General features: G+C 51.1%; 1 protein-coding gene across 1 annotated transcript; it reads left to right on the top strand.

Moving 5' to 3' along the window:
- Window positions 1–1,482: 1,482 nt before the first annotated feature.
- SCD (stearoyl-CoA desaturase) lies at window positions 1,483–20,805 on the top strand (the record flags this gene model as incomplete). Its single annotated transcript, XM_082002527.1, has 6 exons — window positions 1,483–2,561; window positions 6,324–6,609; window positions 14,031–14,161; window positions 17,657–17,862; window positions 19,153–19,385; window positions 20,606–20,805. Exons 1-6 carry the CDS (start codon window positions 2,535–2,537, stop codon window positions 20,803–20,805), a joined length of 1,083 nt encoding a protein of 360 aa, XP_081858653.1. The 5' UTR covers window positions 1,483–2,534.
- Window positions 20,806–22,932: the final 2,127 nt, after the last annotated feature.

The following is a 22,932-nucleotide window of genomic DNA, read 5'->3' as shown; positions in this document are numbered from 1 at the left end:
AGGAGCATTAACCTGTTTCAAAAGGGATCAAAATGCCAGCTGGAGAAGCTGACTACACTGCGAAGGGCCTTCTTCAGGGCTGTCCTTAGCGCGTAAGACTTGAAACCGGCCAGGTGAATACAGCCCCGACAATGGTCAAGATCCATCTCCCACTCTGTACAAGAAAAAAATGTGATGGTCACCTCCCAGGATAACTTGGCAGGGGAATATTCAGAAAACATTCCTGTTGTTTGGGAGCAATCAGCCACGGTGCTAATCTCAGAGGATGATGAAGTCTAGCTGCCCTGTAAGTTCCCTCTTAGCTGTGTTCCACATCTGAGAAAGTAAAGGGCTCGGGTGGGTCTGAGTATCTGCAAAACAGCAAACCTTGAATCCCCAAAAGTCTCACTGTCACCCAGCGGTAGCATTGCCAGCTCTCCCCTTGGTTCATGGCATTGAGATTACTTTCCCCATGTGGCATGAGCTGCAGATTATTTTTTAAAATCAACAAGTACAACCTTCTTTTTTTTATTTATTTCCTTTCTGTTTTTCTTTTGCAAATAGCAGGAGTTGTATTTCCTTAGGGTAGTTTTTAGCACAGTTCATAGTTTTTCCAACACTCACATAGAAAGTAGGTAGAATCTTTAATTAAAACATCATTTCTCCCCAGTGCTCAGTAACCCTCAGTGTTGTGAACCAAACATTTAACGGAAAGTCTTAAAAGCGACGGTTAAAAGTCCCTCTCGGACTCATGTCAGCTTTCATCATCTAGGAAGATCTTCTGACGTGGGGTCTCTATTTTAATGCTGTATCTCAGAAAGTTGGCAAGACTTGAGTTCCTAATGTCAAACTAAAAAACAGACTCCTCTCAGACCTCTTCATCCATCACAGTAAAATAAAAAAAAGAGACATATTTTGTCCACCTTTGCTGGACACCTCTAAATCCAGAGAACAACTGGGCTACTGTTAACTTTTCATTGCCACTTTTCCCTCCCAGTGATTACAACGCAGCTCACTTTTGACAGCTGTCACTGAATCAGCCCCGCTATGTCTGGGCAGCATCAGCCCAGGGACAGACTCTGCAAGATCCTAGTTGTCCGTCTGCACCTCCTGTGGTCAGCTCCATCGCTGCAGAATAGCTGCCTGGACATGGTATCTGTCAGGGGATATGGGCACATTTCAAAATGGCTTTTGACATCCCTGTTCCATTCCCAGAATGACTCACGTGTCAGCAGGGGACAGACGTCGGATGTGAGACACACTGTGAGTGGGGAAAGGAGCCGAAACAGGTCCTGGCTGGGGTGATGGCACTAGGGCACCCCAAGCTTTGCTTGCTAAGGGTGCGTGGCATGGTCACTACACACGGTGGGCTTACGACAGCTGCCTCCTGGCTCTGCCACCAGCAAGGTTTTATTTGCAAGGGCACTCTTTTTCACTTTTAATGGTGAAGGTGTCCTTGGGATAGAGCTTGGATTTTCCTATCACTGGCATTACTGGCTAGCGAGGAGGCTGTTATGGAAAATAGCTGATAGCAACCTGAGCTGCTCCTTTTTCCTTCCGCCCTCCGCCAAAAGGGACTGTTTTCTGGTGGAAAATGGCCAGGATTCATTTAAAAATGTTACAGCCAACATTTTCCAGACTGTTTTTGTCTGTCCAGATAAACACCTATCCAGATACACACGGTTATCCGGATATACAGTTGTGGGTGTGCTTTTCTTTGCAGAGATAGAGATACCTCTCTCCCCATACAGACCCCCCATACAGAGCAGATGTTTTACTCTGAAGCCCCTTCTTTCCCCGCCGCACTCCGCAGCCAGCTGGGGAAGGGGCGCGGGGCTCTTTCGCCGATCCCCGACCCCCCTCGGGCCCCTCTTATTTCCTGGGGGGCAGCCCCGCGGCGGCGGGGGGGTGCGGAGGGCCGGGTTCCAGCGCTCAGCGCCCGCAGAGGGCCGCAGCACACGTGTGTCCCCCCCCCCACCCGCGCAGGCCTCCCGCCCGCGGGCGCGCACGGAGCCGTGCGCGCAGGGTGCGCGCCGCGGGGAGCGAACAGCAGATTGCGGGCAGCCAATGGCGACGGCAGGCCGAGGTGGCACCAAATTTCCCGCAGCCAATCGGCTGTCGAGGGGGAGGGAGGAAAAAAAAAAAAAAAAAGGAAAGAAAAAAAAAAAAGCAGGCAGGCATCATGAGAGAGCCTGGCCCTCGTCATCCTCCTCTTCCTCAGCATCCTTCCTCCCGCCCCCCGGCCCGCCCCGCCCCGCCACGCCTCCCCTCCCGGGCACGCCGAGAGCCGGGCCCCCGCCGCGACTCGCCGCCCGCCGCGCTGACCCCGCGCATCCCAGCCGCGGGCAGGGGGTCACCGGGAGGCCGGGGCGCAGAGAGCCCGGCCCCGCCAGCCGCCAAGCGAGCAGCCCCGCTTAAATACCTCCGCGCCCGCCTCCCCGAGCCGCACAGCTCGCCGGGCGAGGGGCCGACAAGAGCCAGCCTCCTCCCGCCACCACCGCTGGGGACTTGCGCGCCCGCGTACCGCCACCGAGGAGCAGAGACAGGGCCGCCCCATGCCTGCGCACTTGCTGCAGGAGGAGGTAAGCGGGGGGCTGCCGGCGGGCCAGGGCGCTTTGTCTTTCTCTCGCCCCTTCCTCCTTCATCTCCGCGGCTCCGGCAGTGCTGCGCTGCTGCTGTTCGGGGGAAAAAAGGCCTGGGCATCCACGCGTGTCCGTGCACGCACACACACACACACACACGTATGCACACGTGTGCGTGCATGTGTCCCCTCGGTGCCGCTTCTCAGTCATGAGGCGAAGTCATTCGGTGGTAATTTAAGACATCCCCCGAGCCTCCTGGGGAGGCCGTGAATGAAGTGGGCATCGCCGCCGCTGGGATTATCTCCCCGCGGGGTCTCTGCCCACGGATGGACTGAGCGTAAAATACAGGTTTATCTTAAAAGCATCCACCTAAGCGTGCTGCTAAGGGCTGTTCTGGAAGGTGTTTTGTGCCAAGAGGTCGTGGGGGTTTTGGTAGTGTCCAGGTTGTGATTTTTTTTTTTTTAAATAAGGTATGGCTTTCACTTACAGCATTTTTAAGGCAAATGTTGCAGCAGGGAGCGTCTCTAGGACAGACACAAGGTGAAAGCGTCCAACTGCCCAGATGAAATGGATGATTCTGTCTGCATTGCCTGAGCCAAGCAAACATACAATGGGGAGACTGCCCATTTTTGGCATAAGGAGATCTCAATAACAGCCAGGCACCAGGAAGATACGTAGAGCTGTTGGATCTTTAGAGCTTTTATTTTTCATTTTTGCCTCTCCTTGCAGCCACCCCTTGCCCGAGGGGAAGCAGGGGCTGATTCTGGTATTCCTGCTCTCACCTCCTCATCCTTCCCCCTTCTGCCTATGCCGAGGAGTGGAGGTAAATCAGAGCCCGGCTCTCTTGCCTTTCGCCAGCACACGGAGTCTCCCCCAGTCCTTTTGTGCAGGTGCCGTGATCTTCCAGGGATGCTGTGATGTAAAGAACTTTACTCCTCTCCCCATCCGAAACAGATGCCAAGGGCACTGTGCTCAGATCACGCTTCATGGTCTTGGCATGTTTTTTGGGGCATATCCTGGAGGCTGGAAAGAATCCTATCCCTGGGTCATGTTGGGCACATTCAAATATACTGGACCCGAGATTGAGTGCCCTGGGGCCCCTAGGCTGAACCCAGTGTGGGAGCCTTTGAGCTGCAGTTGGTTGTATAAGCTGGCTTGGTGCCAGGATCACCTATGGCATGTTCAATGCTGGTAGGGTGGGGGGGGCAGGTTGGAGATGGGGGAACACATCTGTTCTGCAGATGAGAGCTGCAAAGTCATTCAGAAATGAGGGAGAGCGCATGAAAATGATTTAGCTGGCCTCCTCCCTGTCTCAGCTCTAGACCCCAGATCAATCCCCATCCCATTTTCCTCAGTAGGAGCCACGATGGCCTTAAGGAGATAAACATCCTCTTTCTTTCCTCCTCATTTCCATGGTCTCCAGCTAAATAGCTGCCCACTCTCCCTCCCTCTTCCCCCTGCGCTCCCCAACCCCGGTCTGTAACAGTGGAGCTGTATTTCACAGCAGCTTTGTAGCCCCCTTGATTTAAAGTTAGTTTACATGTGAGAAATGACCAGTTTGATTATATCAGTGTGATTCCAGCAGCATAGGTATGCTGGTAAAATTCCTCATGTAGCTACTATGGCTCTGGAAGAAGAGGTTTTTTCCCTCTCTGTTTTCTTTGCGCTCTCCCTCCTCCTGCTCGGCCCCTGTGTAACTTTGACAGTGACATAAGCTATTGCGGAGGAGAAAAATGCAACTCCAACCCCACATTCTTACTCTGGAAGCAGCATGTCCATATGGGGAGCGTTACCCGTCTAATTATACCACCAGATCTCTGTTGGGAATTTTTCCTGCATAGACAAGTCTTAGGTCTTTTTCGTAGATTGTCTTCCAGCCAAGGAAGAAAACTGTGCCTTCCTGCCAAAGTGCCAGATGAGAATATCTGACACTTTGAAATGGGCAGGACTTTTCCTTGCCTAATCTCTGGATTAGAAGACATTTCTCATGGCTCTTTTTTGGGGGGATTGCCTCTAAATTCTCCAGCAGCTCAGAGTATCATACCCTCAAAATTTAATTAGGAAAGCAGGCAGAGACAGCCTATAGCCGGGATGCAGAGGGAGCCTGTCCCAAGCTCAGCAGCTGCCTGGGTTCAGAGAAAGCAGCAGGATACTTCATGTCCAGGTTTTTTTCCTTTATAACCTTTGCTTCCAGAAGGAAAAACTTAGAGGGCTCCCTCTGTAGAGCTCATTTTACTTCCCAAACGTGGGGAATCTGTCAGCTCTGCCAGCTCCTCCCCATAGGGAGGTATGTCTGTAACCCTCTAGTTTCTACCCTTGGGAAAGGGAGGAGTTGGGGTGGCCACGTAAGCTGCCTGGCCTGATTTTAATGCCTCCCTCAGGAAACTAGGCCATGGCAGGACGGTGGTCTTTTATGAATCCCAGGTGCCTGCGTGGGAATCTGCTGTTAATTCAGGAGAGATTTCTATCGGGAAAGGAGCCTTCCCAGCTTGGCCACGCTCCCTTCTGCAGTCCCAGCTCTTCCGTTCCTGCCGGCTGACCTTTAGTGTCCGTTCGCGCGTGGCGGCAGCGGTGCGGGCGGCGGAGGGACGTCTCCTTCGGGCGGGTTCCTGGGGGGCGAGGGGATGGGGACGGTGTGTCCTCCCACCGCTCGCATCCCATGTGCTCAGCACCCCCGGGGTCGAGCCCCGTCGGGCGCTTGGGCTCAGGCCTGACAAAGGGCTGCGAGCACCAGCAAGCACGTGGCTGTCATGATGGAGATGGAAATCAGTGATTCAGGGTTCAGTGACCTGTCTCATTAGGGTCAGTCCTGCCTGCTCCTTTCGTCATGCATGCCTGATCGGGCAGGCTGTCACTCAGCCAGGGCAAACAAGCGTGTGCGGAGGGAATGTTGTGTCACGGTTACAGGAGGGAGCCGGGAGCCAGGCTGAGCCAACTTGCAGCTTAAAACTTCCTCTCTGCGTGCTGGTGGCCTTGGCTCAGAGGATTGTCTTCCCGTGCCTCAGTTTGCCTGTGGGTGGAAAGCGGGAGAGGGATAAGAGGCTTAGCAGCAGCCATGGGATAGGAACTGTAGGTCTAACTGGAAGCACATTGCTCAACTGCTTCCGTCCACCGATCTCCAAGCGTGTCGGTCTTGCCACATCCCAGCCTGGAAGGTGAGGCAGGGGGAGATAAGGAGGCACCCTGGAGGAATCCCGCTCTGGATCTTCCTGACGTTCCCCCAGTGATCCCTGGTGGGGTGACACAAAGAGGCAGGGTATCAGGAGCAGCCCAATGATTTATAATAAAACCCTGTTTCAGGCTGTATTTCTCTCCTACCTCTTTGTTCATTCACAAGATTTGCTTTATTGTTGTCTGCTTATGCACAAGCCCAGACCACAAGCCCACCTAAAAACGCCCACTAATAAAACTGAAGGAAAATTAAAATCCTTGCAGCCTGCAAATGATCTCAGCAAAGCCACTGGTGGAAAAAAAGGCTGGCTTTCAAGTCTTTTTCTTTACTTTTTGCACCCTGTCCACCATTCACCTCCTCTCCCCAGAAAGATCAGGGCCCCTCCCTCTCAGGCTGTGACTCTGTGGGGCCAGAGCAGGCTCTTCTTGGTGCCAAGGTCTCAGCTGAAAGAATGGAGCCTGCCAGGCTGCAAGTCTTGGTACTGCCAGACGAGCTGCTCGTGCTTCTATTCCCTGCATTGGTAACCACCAACTTTTTGTTTTGTTTTCCCTTTTTCCTTTCTTGAAAATGTCCATTGCTGCCTCTCCAAGGAGTTCTCCTCCGCTTCCAGCACCACCGCTGTCGGCACCGTCACCTCCCGGGTGACCAGGAATGGGGATGCCGTCATGGAGAAGGACTTACTCAATCATGAGGACTTGGCAGGAGACCGGGGCATGATAGACGATATCTTTGATGAGACCTACCGGGAGAAAGAGGGCCCCAAGCCCCCCATGCGATACGTCTGGAGGAATATCATCCTCATGAGCCTGCTGCATCTAGGAGGCATATTCGGGTTGACGCTGATACCTTCTGCAAAGATCCAGACGTTGGCGTGGGGTAAGCATGTTCCTCCATTTGTTTCTTGGCATCTGCAAACCCCGGATCTGTTGGGTGGTACTTTTTTTTTTCCTCCAGGCCCACAGACTTGGGGAGGAGAAAGAAGTGAAGTCCCAGGAAGTTAGGAAGAGAGATGCACTTTAAGGGGTGGCTGGGCAGGTAGGGTACAGGGCATTATTTGGCATGAGGCTGCTGCCCAAAGGCAAGAACCATTCCTGTCCTTGTCAAGGGAGGGTAAATCCTGCACACGTGTGTGAGGGGAAAGAGACAAAATACAGTTGTGCGGAAGGTAAAAGTCAAGAGTTAAGTCTGAAGCTCAGGTCTTTTATCATTCTTACAAAAGCTCAGATTAGTCCCCATCATCCCGGAACTAAGCCTGACAACTTTCAAAAAATAAACAGACGTCTCTCCAGGCAGCAAATTCCAGTGGAAAGCACAACCCAGCAGAAGGCAGCTAGGCGAAGCTCCCGTTTCTCAGAGACCTTGCCCTCAGTAGAAACCAAACTTCTCCTTTGACTGCCTGAAAGGCAGCTGGGCCCAGGGCCCAAGCTGCAGGGGAGCCTCGCTTTCCACGAGCCTTTGTGTGGACCCCTGAGGAGTCAAGAAGCCAAACGGCTCCCAGTGGGGAGGTCGAGAGATTGCGTCCAGCCCCTGCCTTCCTGTGAAACAGAGCATCCTGAAACGAAGAGCGACAGTCTAATTTGAGACCTGCTGGCGTGGCTTTTGGTTTCAGCGGTGCTCTCGCAAAGTGCTCAGCCAGGAGCAGAGTCCTGGCCAGCCCAGCAGTGGCCAGGCCCTGGAGCGATCCCCCTGATCTGTGACGCTCTCAAAGTCCGTCGTCCCAATGTCTGTGAGCAACGAGTGTCACAGCTGGACCAGGCAAGAGATGGCTCCCTGGACAGCCAGACTGACTCTTTTCCTCCTGGACCATCTCAGCCCCTCACAGGCAGAGGCCGGGGGGATGAGCGTCACTGGAGGCCACAGGACTCGCTCAGAGCATCTCGGCTACAGCATCTGCAAAAGCAGAGGCACCGACGTGTTCCCTACGCAGCCAGCATGGCTTCTTCTTATGAAAGAAGACTTTGCTGGGCCTTTCCCCTGTGAAAACCTGACAGGCTGTGCTTTTCCGCGAGCTGGCAGAGCTGGGCAGAATGTGCAGCCTCAGCATGACCTTGGAGAAGCGTTTCAGGGCTCTTGGTCCTGCTCTGTGTGTCACATCCCCCGGCTCTCAGCTGGAGGCTAGGCAGGGGCTGCTGGCTTCTCTCACTCACTGAGCTGGCAGCCTGGGTCCTCCAAGCCTGGCCAAATATCCTCAGGGCACTGGGACAAGGAGGAGGGAAAAGGTGAGTCAAGTTTACTGGTTTCATTTCAAGCTGCTGAGATGCATCGTGATTTCCAAATCCATCCAGCCCTTCTCCCTTGAGTGACCCTGAGATACTTAAGTGGGCTCGAGCATCTTGATCCAGAAGGTTAATGCTGGTTTGCATTCTGCTAAGCCCCACCTTACCCCAAAATGATCTGAGGCATTGTCTTTGCAACTGCGTGCCTGTTTACGATGGCATCCCATGGCATTTGTGGGAATCTGCCTTGCTTTTTACCTGATGCCAGTCCCTTCTGCTCTCTTCCCTTAGTTAACTCTGATGTGAAGCACCAGTTGCTCTCCTGCCACTGTGAGGCACTGCGAGATTCCTTGGTGGCTTCTGGAGTGACACATGCTCTGGGAGTGGGAGAAGGACACAGATTTCAGGGGAACTGCACTGTTTTGGACTGGCTGAAGATCCACCCGGCCTTACCAAAGCTGGAGTAGCTCCACAGAGCAACCTGTCCTTCATCCCTAGCACTTGTTCTGGGAAAGGACTACCATTCCCTGCACCCTGGAGCCAAGTCAGAGCTTTCCCTTATAGTCCATTCTCCTCCAGTGCTGACCGGAGCTGGAATACTCTGGTCCTCTGCAGGTCTGGCTTCTCAGCAAGGCTCCTTGCTTCTTCTTGCATTGTCCTTTCCTCAATTCATACCTTTCTTTAGCACATACAAGGCATCTGTGGCTGTCATCCCAGTGACTTGCTGTTATTTTCCCAGCACGCCCTGGTAGCAAGGAGAGGACTACAGTTCCCGTTTTACACACAAGGACGGAGCAGCAGAGACTTGCGTTGCTCCCAGCAATACACCATGGGCTCATGGCAGAGCAGCTGTCCCAGTGGTAGTTCTGGAGCCGCTGGGGTTTTTGTTTTTCTTTGTTTGTTTTTCAGATCATTCCTTCCTTAGGCTGTGTACATATAATATAAAATTAACATGGCCCCAGATGTTCTCTGCTGTGATGCTACAGGCAGCTGTGGTGCCTGGTAGCTAATCTACCTTCTATATTTATTACAAGGAGCAATCCCCTGCTTATACCCTCTTCATCCAGGCCACCGTCTCCTTGATGTTCCTATCCCTCTGAAACCAGTTATGTTGGTGACTGTGTCCTCTTTTGTTCTCATTTCTCTGTGTGCTAATTCCTCTTTGTCTCTCAAGCTCTCCAGCCCTTCCTTCATCATTGTTTGCTGTTCTGCGTAGCTGTGTGCATTGTATCCCCTGATCTCTTTCTGGTACGGAGCTTCCCAGAATGAGATGGGGGTTGTTGATCAGGTGAGAGCTCACTGTAACGAGAGCTCTCTGAGCCCTTCCAGCTCTGGCTTTCTCGCCGGCTCCCCTTTTACTTACTATCTTCACTGTGCTTGACAAAGTCTTGCGCAGTCCTTTCAGGGATCACAAGCAGATTTCACGTCATTTGCCACACGGCACAGGGACTGGGTCTGGAAGGGCAGGATGCAAAGGTGATGGACAGTTTCTTCTGTAGCAGCTCTGAGCCTCCCTGGAAACAAGATTTGCAGGTTGTCTTCCTGGCCCTTGAATGCGGCAGACTGACGATATTTGTGTTAACCCCCGTTGGCCTGGCCAATAATGTCTATAAAGCAGTGACAGTTCCTCTCAACAGGGTGCTCTGACAACACCTCAGCTCCCTGCAGTGCCCTCTGTGCCAGAAAAACCATTTTTTGTTGCTGCTGCATTATCTTTGGACCAAGGAGAATCTGGATAATTTAGGCAATTCTGACAGCCTGAAAATCTCAGCCAGTACTACCCCCAGGGATGTGTCCAGCAAAAGAATGGATTACAGAATATTTTTGTTACTTTCCCATCAAGATTACTGCTGGCAACACCTCCCCACTTAGTGTCCTTTCCAGGCTTAACTAGCAGGTGGCATGCTTCTCCTCTGAGCATGGACGGGAAGTTATGATTTTGCCAGATGGGGAAGTTAGATTTTAGCAACGGTAGCTCCTATTGCTCCTCCTAAACACTGTTCCCCTTATGCAGCCTGCACATGTTTCCTTGCCCTTGATATCTTTCTCCTGAGAGTAGCAGGACTCACCTGGCTAACAGGGACTGGGAGGCAAGGAGGGAACAGTCTAAGCTGTAGTTTTCCCTTGCACTGAGCAGAAGCCCAAGGACACCTGCTGGAGCAGCTCCTACTCTTGATGTAAACATCCTTGGTGTTGACTGCAGGTGACAATGCCTTTAGCACATTCCTGGCTTCCCATCCTAACTTGAGGTCTGAATCTGGGCCCTAAAGAGGTAAAGGCTAGTGAGTCATATAGACGTGACTGAATCCTGAATGTTTTGGGTTTAATTTTTGGAGCACTGAGTGCATATTACTGCCAGTGGTCATAATTCTTTGTATTCCAGTTGAATGGGTCATTGGGAACATCACCTGTGAGTTGATGATGTTTTGGATCTTGGATACTTCAAAGCATGGTGTGGAAGATGACTTTGAAACCTCAGCTGATGGAGTCCCTGAGTCCTTCAGTTTGGGGCAGCATTACAGGGCAGCTGTGAAAATCTATGCTGCTTTATTTCACCTTCTCTGCTCTCTTTCCAATTTCATTCCTAGGGGATGATCTTGGAGGAGCTTTTCTTCTTCCCTGTGAGATACTGATTCCCTGGCTATGCAATGATCACCACTATACCTGTTTGCAGGGATGAACCCTCTGAATCATTAGGGTGCTGGATTCTTCTGTTTTCCACCAGGCTTTTCAATCTTATTGTCTATGTCCTGTCACTGTCACAACAAGTCTTAGGTATGGCTGATGGAGCTAACAGTCCCCAAGTAGGGTTTGGGTTTCTGTGGGGCTGGATGTCATGTATGCATAGACTGATAATCAGCTCCTTTCCCACAGAAAGTGTCTGCTCCTTACATGAACTACAGCAGCTGTATATGGGCGAGAGGCAAGGCAGCACAGAATTATAATTAGAGAGTTGTGGCTGTTGTAGTGACCTGGGACACAGCTCCAAGAGAAGTCAGCATGAGCTGCTGAGGTTCATGGGCTTTGGATGAAGGCTCTGACTATTCCATGCCAGGGCACCTGAAAGCAGTGGGTACTCTTCCAAGTTTTCAACAAAAGCTTTCAGGCAAGGCTACCTTGAAAGCAAGTACTGGGTTGTCTGGTTTCTGGGTCTGTTGATTTCCCCACCACGTCTCTTTTATGATTCCTTGTGCTCGCTGATACCTCTTCGTTGCTGGTGTCATCTTTTCCCAAGGACGATACCCACAGGCAAATTCTGAGAATTGCCCATATAAAAGAGATACAGATGCGCTTCCTTCTTGCAAAGCTTAAATACCACAGTCCTCAGCCAGAATCATCTTCCTGGAAGCCTCTTTCACCAAAAAATTCCCAGGCAGCATGTGACAATTCAACAGAGAGGGAAGCCTGAACTCAGGGCTATAAATAGGGCCTATATTCACCTAAAGCAGCATTTATTTTCTAGTGCTATTAAAGATCATGAAGGATTTCATTTCTGTCCCCAGTGCACCATCACCTCATGCCTGCTTGCCCCACAGTGGAGAGCTGGGCTCTTTCCCCAGCAAGTTGCCCCATGGATCCATTGCAAGCTGCTCCTGTTTATCATGGACTCTTTGTCCGGTGTTTTTCATAGGTCTATATAGGTTGGAGTTTAAATCCAGACTCCTGGATGCTGCTCTCAGTTCTGCCATAAACTGTTGGTCACCCTTGGAAATCTACCTCAGCTACTGAGGTGTGCACCGTAGGTACAAAGTTGCCCAGAGGTTTTATGAAATGTGGTTTGCAGGGTAGAGCTGCTTATGTTCAAGGGAGAATGGTGGTGAGTCACACTTTGGCCACTAGTAGGAAGTGTCTGAAACATCCAGGAGCAGGTTTCGTTGTTATTGCAGTGTCTGAGCCCAGAGAGGTTCTGCAAATTGGAATGATATATTAGGTGCTTTTTCAAGGCTTGCTCTTCTGTATGAATCTGTGGGGATAGTGACTGATTTTAAAACGAGTCTTAAAATCTAAAATCAATGGGGAACTGGTCATGAGCTGGTTCTTAACTTTCAAGTCAGCTTTATGGGGCTGGTTGAGACCTTCAAGGTGTCCAGCATAAGTACTTTCATTGTCAGTAAGGCCAAAGGAAGATCTGAACCAAATGCCCTGCTCCAGCATCCCTCCCTTCTCCCCTTCCAGGCTTGGCCAGCTTTGTGAGGTTTGCTTAGTGCCATTGTCTCTTGCAAAGGCCAGATCCTGCTGCATCTGCATGCATTTTCATCCCTCTTCATGCCCTATAAATCAGCTGTGACCAGGGACTGCCTGGTTCCTCCCAGAGACCGCGGAGGTGCTGGGAGTCAGGAGGCAGAGGTGTGCTGGTCCGAGGCTTGCGCTGCGTGCAGCAGCAGGCAGGGAAGCCAAGGGAGAAGACGAAAATGGGAAGTCACGGTCAGATCAGCAGACAGGGAAGGCTGCTGTTACACAGCAGGGTGGGAGTGAGGAGGGTTCATGCAAGTTTAAGGGGCCAGAAGAGGATGCTAAATCAGCCGAGACCAGCTTTTAGCGGATAAGAGATTAGGTTTGGAATGTGGAAAAACAAAAAGGAGGTAACAGAAAGAAGAGGGAGCAGGAGATGATAGGAAATAAAGCCTGGATTATTTTGAATGAAAGAACAGGGCAACAGTGCCTTGCAGATGTCTCAGATCTCTGATTCCAGACAAGTTTCTGGCAGGGTATCTATTTTGTGCATTCAAAATAAGCTTGATTAGAGCCATTTGGCTGGACTGAATGGTGTTGTCAAGCACACCGGCAATTCATATCCACTAGTTTACATGTAAGAATAAGGGGCTGTTTTCATGATTGATCCAAATGGCTGAAATCTGCAAATTTATGTCAAGGAAAGAATTTCCCCTGGGGGACTGGTGAGAAGGCATCCCTTCCCGCAGGGGAGTGAAGGTGGATCAGTTGACCTATGCACAGATGTGCACCCTTCCCTTTTGGTGCCTGAGCTTGCAGGGCAAACCAACTCTTGAATGCCCTCTGTCTTTCTGACAAACTTCCTGACCCGTCCTTCCTAGAGAAAGCTAATTTTCAGATCCAGTTTTCTTCTTATCTTCTAGTGTAATGCTGCTATGAGTCTGGGGGTCTTTTCTCCATTTTAGTTCTAGGACCAGATGCTGGGACCCAGGTTAAATTCCAGAGGTCCCAGTAGGACATGCAGGAACACACAGACCAGGGCAGACATAGGCACATGATCCAGAGGGAGAGGGATGTAGTTTTTACTAGTTGCCAGAGGGGCAAGGAATTCCTTCTGACCTGTGTGGAGAGGGAACACATGAAGCAGCCTCAAAGCCTAACTGGGCCCAGCAACGTCTGCCTCTGCCATTGGCATGACTTGCAATGAGTTGTTTGCCTTGGAATTTCCTTCCATAAACGGTGCAGGAGCTGAGCAGAGGCAGGGATCAAAAAGACCCTGGGAACAGGAGCCTCTGGGCAGATTTTAAGTCAGTGGTAGAGCTGAAGTTGAAGCCCAGGTTTCAGTGGTGTGGAACATTCTTTTTCTAGGCAGCTTCTGCTCAGAAAGGGAGCAGAAGACTAACCCTGGGCTTGACCTGAAGAACTGTAAGATCATCTACCACCTCTAGATGAAAAGAATGCAAAAGAGATTTAGTGAAGAGTGGTGAGATACAAAGACAAGACCCTTGATTATTTCAGGGTGGGAGGAAAGGGGGAAGCTGTTCCCTGGTGGACTGCAGAGCTGTTACCACAGGGCTATATGGAAGCTTTATACAATTTTGATGATCGTGCACCACGACAGATGGCACTCTGCTGAAGAACCAACCCCCCATGACAAGTCTTGTAAGGGGGAGCCTCCTCCCTTGTCAGAGGTGAAGAGCTGAAGTGATTTGCCCCACGTTGCTTAGGAAGCCTGTGGTAGCTTGGGCACTCTCATGTTCATTTTTATTGCCCCAATCTTTGCTCTCCGTGGGTTCCTCCCTTGCTTATACAGCTTTGGGGGAAGGCCGGCCTTTGTGTTGCTCTGCCTGAAACTTTCCTGCTGGCTGACTTGCTCTAATTGCTCCAACACTTTCTCTTCCTCTCCAGCCATTCTGTGTTTCCTGGTGAGTGCTCTGGGGATAACAGCTGGATCTCACCGCCTCTGGAGCCATCGGTCGTACAAAGCCACACTGCCCCTGCGAATCTTCTTGACTATTGCAAACTCCATGGCCTTCCAGGTAAGCACCTCCTCAATGTGCCACTGGTCCTCAGAAGGAAGCTCTCCCCTGATTCCCTGTCGCAGGTACAGGGCACAAGCTGATGGAGAGGTTCCTCTCTCCTGCTACCTCTTGTTTGGAAACAACTTGCCCTTTCCATTTAACACTGTGGTGCTAGAGTCTGTCTCATTGTCTTCACCTTGTCCCATCAGAGGGTGACTCAGAGACTAAGCAGGTGGGGAGAACACTGTTGGCCAATACCAGGGGGTTGGAAAGCTCTCCAAAGCAGGAATGTGCCCTTTCCTTGAGGTACGGTCTCCCTGTGCTTACTCCAGGTCCTGTGAAAGAGGTGTGGAAGTGCTAAGTGCTCTCCTGGTGGTTGCCTCACCCTCCTCTTGCTGCATGATGGCTGATAAGTGGGGGGAGACATCTGCACAGCCCAGGGAGCCAGGCTGTGGAATTTGTTCCTGCAAAAAGCCCAAGAACTTGTTGAGATTTTGCAGTTAAGGGGGATGCTTCTCTGTTTCAGAAGAATGATATGGAGGAATAACCCTGTTATAAGTCACACCACTGGCTTCCAGAGAGTCATCCCACGTCAATGATGTTTCAAGGAGAGAAGGGTTGGGCCCATTCAGGGTGGCACAAGTGGCTGCAGGCAGCTGATAAGCACCTCAGCATATTGCCTAACCACTCACTAGAGCAGTTCACAGTCCACAAAGCAAACAATCAGGGAAGTCCTTAGGGACTGTAAAAAGTAGCAGAGATGGCCCTTTAGATGTCAGACTGAAAACCCAGATTGGCTTGGCACAGAAAAATCCTGGTGGTCTCTTGGGTTTGCTGCTGTGAGGCAGCTCTAACGGCGCTCCGTCCTCCAGCTGTTCTTGAAGGGACTTCATACAGGCTTGCTCATGTGTAGGAACTACTTGGGGGGGGTGGCAGGGTGCAGCACGTACTTTTCTGTTCACCTTCGTCTAGCTGTATCAGTGCTGTGCCCCTAAGTTATTCTCCAGCTGAGGTATGGGGGAAGTGTAAAGCCCAAGTAGACCAGGTATTTTAGAGACATTATCTTCCTTTCCCACCTTTGTAGCACAGAGGATATCACTTCATTGACGTGTAAACAGAACAGAGTGGGGATGTTTTGGGGATTTTTTTAGCCTTGAAAAACTTTCTAAAGCACCACTGACTTTCCCATTCTTTGTTAGTATCAAACCAGAGTCTTTCATGAGGAAGAGGAAGGACCAAGCTGCTGATTCCAGCTACTGGTCCAGCACTCAGCAAGGGAATAGGATGGGTTGCTGTGTTTTGGCTAGTCCCGTACAAAGACCATCTTTCACAGGGTTATAGGGCAGAGGGGGAAAGAATTTGCTGAGCTGTTGCTGTAGGGGATAGGAATAGACAAAGATGAGAGACAGACAGATATTTCAGCTTCAATAGGAACTAATCCAAAGTTTTACTGAAAATTCAGTGCCATCGCCCATGGATTTTTTTTTTTTTTAATAGTTACTTTCAATGAGATCAAGAGAAGGTTTATTTTCAATTTATCTCATTCCTGTTAGTGGCAGCATCTCTAAGATGAGACCAGTAACTTTTAAGACCAGAGAAGACTATAGATTATCTTGTCTGAGGTCCTCCAGAAAATGCCTGTTGGATGCTCAGGGACCTGTGGCTTGTGATTTCAGAGAATTTGGGAATTCTGCCCTTAGTCATCTTCTCCACCTGCAAGACCAGGCAGCTGCAGCACAAGCACAAGCTCTCCTGATTATAGCCTGTAGCTGGAAACTCCCAAAGAAGTAGGTGTTCTCTCCGAGGCTTTGCTTGCTGGCCTCAGAAAGCCACGATTTTCAGACAGGGTTGCAGTTAGAGGTAGTCCCAAAATAAGATCTGTAGAAAACATAATGTGCTAAAGTTTGGGTCAAGATACTGACTTTTCAGCTTTGAGACCCCTGATGTGTGTTTGTGCACAGGGTGTGGTGGATGAGCTGGTACCACACTCCAGCTGCAGTACATGGTCTCTTTCCAAATGTGTGCCTCCTGCCTCCAGCAGAAGGATTTCCAGGAGACGGGGAAGCCTCACTAGCTGTGCAAACCCAGCTTTCAGGCTGGGCTTTCTCATGTTACGTGATGCTGTGTAGGGTCTGGAATGTGAAAGAGACTTTGCGTCACAGGTGACACATTTCCAGCATGGGTGCTGGTTGTGTTTCCCTGCTTCCTTAGGGAAGGCTGCTGGGCCACCCTCTTCTGGGGGAACGCTGAGTGACCAGGCTCTGGCTAACATCAGTGAGGGCTGGTGATACTTGGAGGTGCTCAGGATTTGGCTGGAAGGCAGGCAGCAGTTCCCAGTATTTGGAAACAAGTGAGACATTGAATCCTGGCCCATGTCTATCATTGCCTTATTGCATCGCCTGCAGGTAAATCATTTTATCTCAGTTGAAGGAGGAGTGGTTACAACACTTGAGAGGGACTTGAGGATTTGTGTCTCTGCTACAGGCTCCCTGTGTGGATAAGTCACTCGGTCTTTCCAGGCAAGAAATAGGAATGATTATGCCGCTTCCATACCTGCAGAGTGTTTTGAGGAAAAGTCCTATCTACTTAGGAGATTAAGGAGCTTCTTGGGTAATATAGGCAATAGAGGCGTGCTTGGATCTCTCTTTCATGTTTTCTAGGATGGTGTAATACATGGCTTTAAGCACATCAAAATGTTGATATAAAGGAATGAACACAAGCTTATTAAAATCTATTCTTAAAACTGGCCAAAACAAATCATTTCTTAATACAAATGATGAAAGCTTTGACATTTTCCAAACTCTATTGATTTTGCAGCTTAAACGGAATGATTATGGGCTGAAGGGGGGTATTTTTGATAACTATCATTGAAATGGTGTGTTTATTCTATTTCTAAAGAGGGGCCTTAATTTTAAGACCGATTTCCAATGAAAAACTTTATTTCCAATTAAAAAAAAAAAAAGGTTAAAAAAACCTCACCCCCAAGTTAAACAGGTCTGATTCAGCAATCCCAGGAAAAGAAAGGCAGGTTGACCCATGGAAAATGTCAGGGCGAAGGGAAGGGGCAGGTTGATCAATCCCGGCTGGCACTGTGTAGGGATGGGGACAAGTGACCAAGAGCTGAGCGTGTGAGGGAGGAGGCACTGACTGGCCAATGAGAGATGACTGTTGCAGGGGTGGGAGAGCAGGCTGACCAGTCAGAGCCTGTGATGTTGTAGAGGATGTACAAACCAAAGCCTAAAGTTAGCCAATTAAAAAAAAAAAAAAAAAAAGAGAGAGAGAAAAGGCAGCCCACCAAAGAAGCAGATTTCAAAGTCCACTGAAGTGGTTGAACAACGAAGACCCAACCTTTGTTTTAAAAGCCAAAAACCCCAAACCCTAATGAAAGATAAAATGACTGATACAAGTTCAGGTCACTGGGATTTAGGTGTCTGCATGTTTTAGGCCCTTTTGTTAATTCGAAGGGAACATCTCCAGCCCTGGCCCTAAGTCTCCACTCCTGTTGCCTTTCAGAATGACATCTATGAGTGGGTCCGGGACCACCGCGTCCATCACAAGTTCTCTGAGACAGACGCGGACCCACACAATGCCATGCGGGGTTTCTTCTTCTCCCACATTGGCTGGCTGCTGGTGCGCAAGCACCCGGACGTCATAGAGAAGGGCCAGAAGCTGGACCTGAGCGACATAAAGGCTGACAAAGTGGTGATGTTCCAGCGGAGGTGAGTGGTGGCATCAGCCCCAGCGCAGAACCGTGTGGGATGGAGCAGGGACCCTGCAAATGGGATGGGGACCCCAAGCACCTTTGATGGAGCTTGAGGGGATTGAGGGCGTCATGTGAGAAATGTGTCTTCGGTCTGCCCAAGGTTTTGCTGTGGGATGGACTGTGAGAAATGAGCTGTGCCTCTCCTATAGGAAATATTTAGGAGCTAGTGCTATCTCTAGCCCTCCCACACCCCTTTCTTGCCTGCCTAGCCTGTAGCATCTTGGTGTGATGGGGTTGAGTGGGCTGAGCTTCCCACCGCAAAGTGCCTCCACACCTGCCTGCCCACAGCCCAGCTGCTGCTTTGGCTGGCCCAGAACCAGCCCGTGGGTACCCTCAAGCCATCCTTGGAGATGTTGTGGTACACCTTCCAGGCCATGCCTCTGCCCCTTTCCCATCAGTCTCCTGGAAACTGTGGTGAAAGAGGAATTGAAAATGGTGACATGAGAGAGGCAGCAACTGGGAAGGGCAGTCTTGATTCAGTGGTGCCTCTTGGATGGAGTATTTCTCAGCTGTCTGGGGCTATACTGGGACTGATCCCCAGAGGAGGTGAGCCTGTCATCAGGGCTGCAGGGATGGGGACTAAACCCATATAGTAACTACTGACACTCGGGAGATCCTTAGTTCAGTCCCACATGAACCAAACAAGGTTTATGGCTTCCCTCCTTTTTGTGTCAGGGATTTTTCTTGTGTGTCATCAGAGTGGTTCAGCTTCCTCTAGTGTGAGAGACCCCCATGTGCTCATCTGTTTGATGGTGCAAGTGTCCCTTGCTTGCACTTTTTGGTGGGGTATATTGATAGGCAGGTCCAAGTCTGCAAGGAGGAGTTGCAAGCACTGGGCCAGAACCAGACAAGGGACCTTCTGTGGGACTCTGCAAGCATGGGGTTGCCTTTATGGGGACCAACATAGCTGAGAAGCAAATGGCAGATGAGGCCAAAAGCAGCAGCTGGTGTCTGGACTCATGGTCATGGGCGCATTGGTTTGTGCACATGTGGGATTGACACAGGGAGAGCAGGACTTAAATAGTTTGTCTCCTGCCCGGTGATAAGACTTGGGAGTCTCCAGGCATGGCTTCTGCACATCCAGGACAAAAGATGCAGCGCTCAGGGGGGAGGTATTTCTGTACTTGACTTTTCCTTGTATGGAAAATACAAGCTGGGCATGAATCCTCCAAAGGGAGGACTGAACCAGCCCTTCCTGTTCTGCCTCTGCCACTGAGCACTTTCCTCCTGGTCCGTTCCTTTCCAGATACTACAAGCCCTCGGTGGTGTTGCTGTGCTTCACGCTGCCCACTGTAGTGCCCTGGTACTTCTGGGATGAATCCATCGTCATCAGCTTCTTCATTCCAGCCATCCTGCGCTATACCATAGGGCTCAATGCCACTTGGCTTGTGAACAGTGCTGCTCACATGTTTGGCAACCGGCCGTATGATCAGCACATCAATCCACGGGAGAACCCCCTGGTCAGCCTGGGGGCCCTAGGTATGTTCAGCATCCGTCTCTTTTGCTGCAGGTAGACTGTAAAGAGGGGACTGCCCCTTGGGGCTGCGGCTGCTTCTGGGGATTTCTGTGAACCCAGGTGTCCCCATTTCCCCCTGCACCCTTCCCCTTCAGCCTTTGCATCTGTGGGTGTTTCCCAGGCTGGACAGTGAGTACATAAGGGCAGTGGGGTTATCAGCTCCCAACAGCCTGTCTCCAGGCTGGAAAGGACTCTGCTACACTTAGCACCTCCTTATCTCAATGGCAATATTTTATATACCCTGCTCAAAGGTCTCTCTGCCCTGTTCACCAGACTGAAAAACGTGTGCTGCCGTCTCTGCTTATCTGTCTTAGACTTCTCAACTTGAAAACCAGCAGATGTATGTTTGCATATGTTCTCAGGGCAGCTGGTGATTTTGGGGGTACTTGAGGATGAGACAAGGTAGATCATCTCATACGTTTTCCTGAAATTTTTGGGACCTACAGAAGTACATCCCAGGGTCAGCATTTGCCCTGATCTGCTCTCCCAAGTCCAAATCCTCAGTTGGTTTGCATCGCTGTACATCACTGGGGCTGCACTGATTTCCACCACCAAAGGATCTGCTCCTGGACTTTTAGTAGGGAGGGATCTGAATGGCAGAGACTCAGGGGGTAGGAGCAGGAGTCCAGGCAGTGTCATTGAAGGGGTGAGTACCGAAACCAGTGTTGACAGTGTCCGGAGCAGCGAGTGGCTGACCAGGGTATATCGCTTAGTAGAAATCTGCATTATTCCCATCTGCAAACACCCTTTGGATTTGGCATTAGGACTGCCAGTGTTGCAGGAGTATTGATTGGCCTGACTTGTTGGGGACTTGCTGCAGGTCTAGCTGGTAGCTCAGCCAATACTAGAAGGTTTCTTGTGGTGGCAGAGGAAAAGCCGTTAGGATTCCCCTGGTGTTTTGGTGCAGTTGGTGAGCCAGGGTGTTCCTCAGTTCCTTGCTACACGCTCATTTTCCTCTAAAGCACCACAGGTCCTCTATGACTGTCATTGCCTCATTTGGGCCAGCCCAGGCATGCTGGACCATGCCCAAATGAGATGGGGTAGATCGTAGAGAGGTGAATTTGGGCTGAGAGGAGCCTGGACTCAGTCCAGAGCCTGTTTCAGGAATGTGATGCTTTGGGCCAAGATAAAGGGGCCATCACCTAGAGCTCTGCAACATCCTCTTCCTGGTCATGTTTTGCAGGAGAAGGCTTCCACAACTACCACCACACCTTTCCCTATGACTACTCCACCAGTGAGTTTGGCTGGCGCTTCAACGTAACCACAGCCTTCATCGACCTTATGTGCCTCCTGGGGCTGGCCAGTGATCGCAAGAAGGTCTCCAAGGAGGTCATCCTGGCTCGAAAAATGCGGACTGGAGATGGGAGTCACAAGAGTGGCTGAGTTCCTGCTCCCCTTCACACACACATCCACACCTCTCCTTCCTCCTTTTTTCTCCCTTTCTCCCTTCCTGACCCCTCTGAACACGCTGGACAAAGGTTTAATGTTCTGTTTACTAACTACTGAATAATGCTACCAGTTTGCTTAAGATAATGGTAATGAGTTTTAATGCCCCCTCCCACGCTGTATTTTAAGTGATGTATTTAAGATCTAGGATTCTGCCTTTATAACACAAGGCCACCCCTTTCCCTCCTCTCCTTTTCCTTTCCGTTCTTTCTCTCCAGCCCCTTTACCCCATCTCCCGCTTTACATGTCCCGCTCTCTCCCTGGCAGAGGAGCTGGTAGGAAGCAGCCTGGGGAGGCCCATTGCAGCCGGCTACGTACCATGGAGTTAAGGGAAGTCTGTACCAGCCAGCTGAAAAGTTGAGACAAAGTCAGGGATGCTCTCCCCCCCACCTTCTCCCCAAAATTCCTTCCTCTGTCCCTCCTCCTTTCTCAAGGGCTGCTGACAGACTTGGCATGGCTAAACTGCTCTCCCTGGGAAAAGCAGCCCCATCCCCTCCCCTTGCCATCATCAAGAGAGTTGTCTCTTTCCAAGATGTCTCTTGGGAAGTGTTCTCCCCGTCTCCCCACTGCACAGCCTCTCTGGCTGGGGAGAGGAGAGCCCCCAGACTCTCTCAGAGCTCCAGCCAGGTCCACTGGTGGCCAGGGGGGTCCGTTGGCGGCAACGGGCACTGGAGGGGGGAGCTTTGGTGGCCTTATTACTTCCTCCCTCTGGCGTCACAGCCTCCCTCCCCGCGCTGCCCGCTGTGCCCTGTGCCACCAGGGACTGAAGGCAGAGCCTGGCTCTGGGCTCCACAGCCCCTTTGGAGAGCCACAGCGAGGAGGGAGACAGATGGAGGGGGGTGCCACTGGCTGCCGTGGGGTGGCACCTGCCCAGGGTGGTGGTGTTCGCCGCTGCCGCTGAGACTTTTTGCCAGAAAACAGGACTTTGCCAAAATAGAGAGGGAGAGAAGGATGTAAACCAAAGCTCCACCGCTGAGTTAAGCTGCTTTATGTGCTGGAGGAACAGGGTCCTGCTGGGTGGCAGGCAGATGTCCCGGTGTCCATGCCTGCCGTGTGGATCCGCAGTCTTGTGCTGAGCTCAGGGATGGGGCAAGGGAGCATCTGCAGGCGTAGGGAGGGGTGAGGGTGTCCGCAGGAGCAGGTCTTTTAATCCTCGGGAGGCTCCACTTGGTCGACTAACAAGTGCCTGAGAAACACTGATGCGGGTCAGGCGGCATGGCAGGCTCGAGGGAGTTGAGACCTTCGAGGCAAGATACTGCTGCCAATGTGGGCCACCTCCAGGCTTTCCTGCCCAGGGTTGACTGGGGTGCTTTGCCATTCCCCAATTCTCTGAGGGAGTGGATAGGAGAGGCAAAAGCAGCTCCTCGTTAGTCCCTGAATTTTTCTCCCGGCCCCCTTGGCGAGCCATCTCACCACCTCGCTCCTTCGCCGGCGAGGCAGGCAGCGAGGGCGGCTGAGCCTGCAGAAAGGTCAGTTATATCACCGAACCGATGTGGGCACGCAGCTGGAGGGTGAGCTGGGGAAAAAAGTCCTTGTGGGTGTTGTTTCCTGCAAACTGCAGAGACCGCAGCTTGAGTTCAGGCGGTGGGTTAGGTTCTGGGTGTCATGGCCTCGAGCCCCTCACTGGGCTGAACGTGCTTTTTTCCCCCCTTAAGTCTCCCCATTATTATTAATTTTTATTATTATTGTTAGTTGTAGCAATAGTATTGTTTTTGTTGCTTAAATGCATCAAATGGAGCCGGAGCAAAGCAGAAGAGATGGCCGGAACGAGGTGACGTTGGATAGGGGTTTGCAGCGTCTCCCTTATTCAGGCAGGCCAGAGAGGGCAGAGATGGAGCGGATGCCAACTTCCTCGCCTCAGCTCTGCCACGTAGCAGCCAGGCAAGCTTCACAGGAGTGAGTCTCTGCAGCTCTGCTTTCTCCCGCAGCTGTAAAATTCGCCAGGAGCCAGGACAGCTCTGTGATGTTCTCCTTAACAAGAGCACGCTCGTTACTTAGAAAAGAAGTCCTTCTTCTCTCCTTTCCCCTCCCTGCCACCACCGTGGCCTTGTTATTGCTCAGCAA

Source organism: Phaethon aethereus (assembly GCF_964289735.1).
Source record: "Phaethon aethereus genome assembly, chromosome: 7".
Classification (NCBI taxonomy): domain Eukaryota; kingdom Metazoa; phylum Chordata; class Aves; order Phaethontiformes; family Phaethontidae; genus Phaethon; species Phaethon aethereus.
This window is presented reverse-complemented; position numbering and strand designations above follow the sequence as displayed.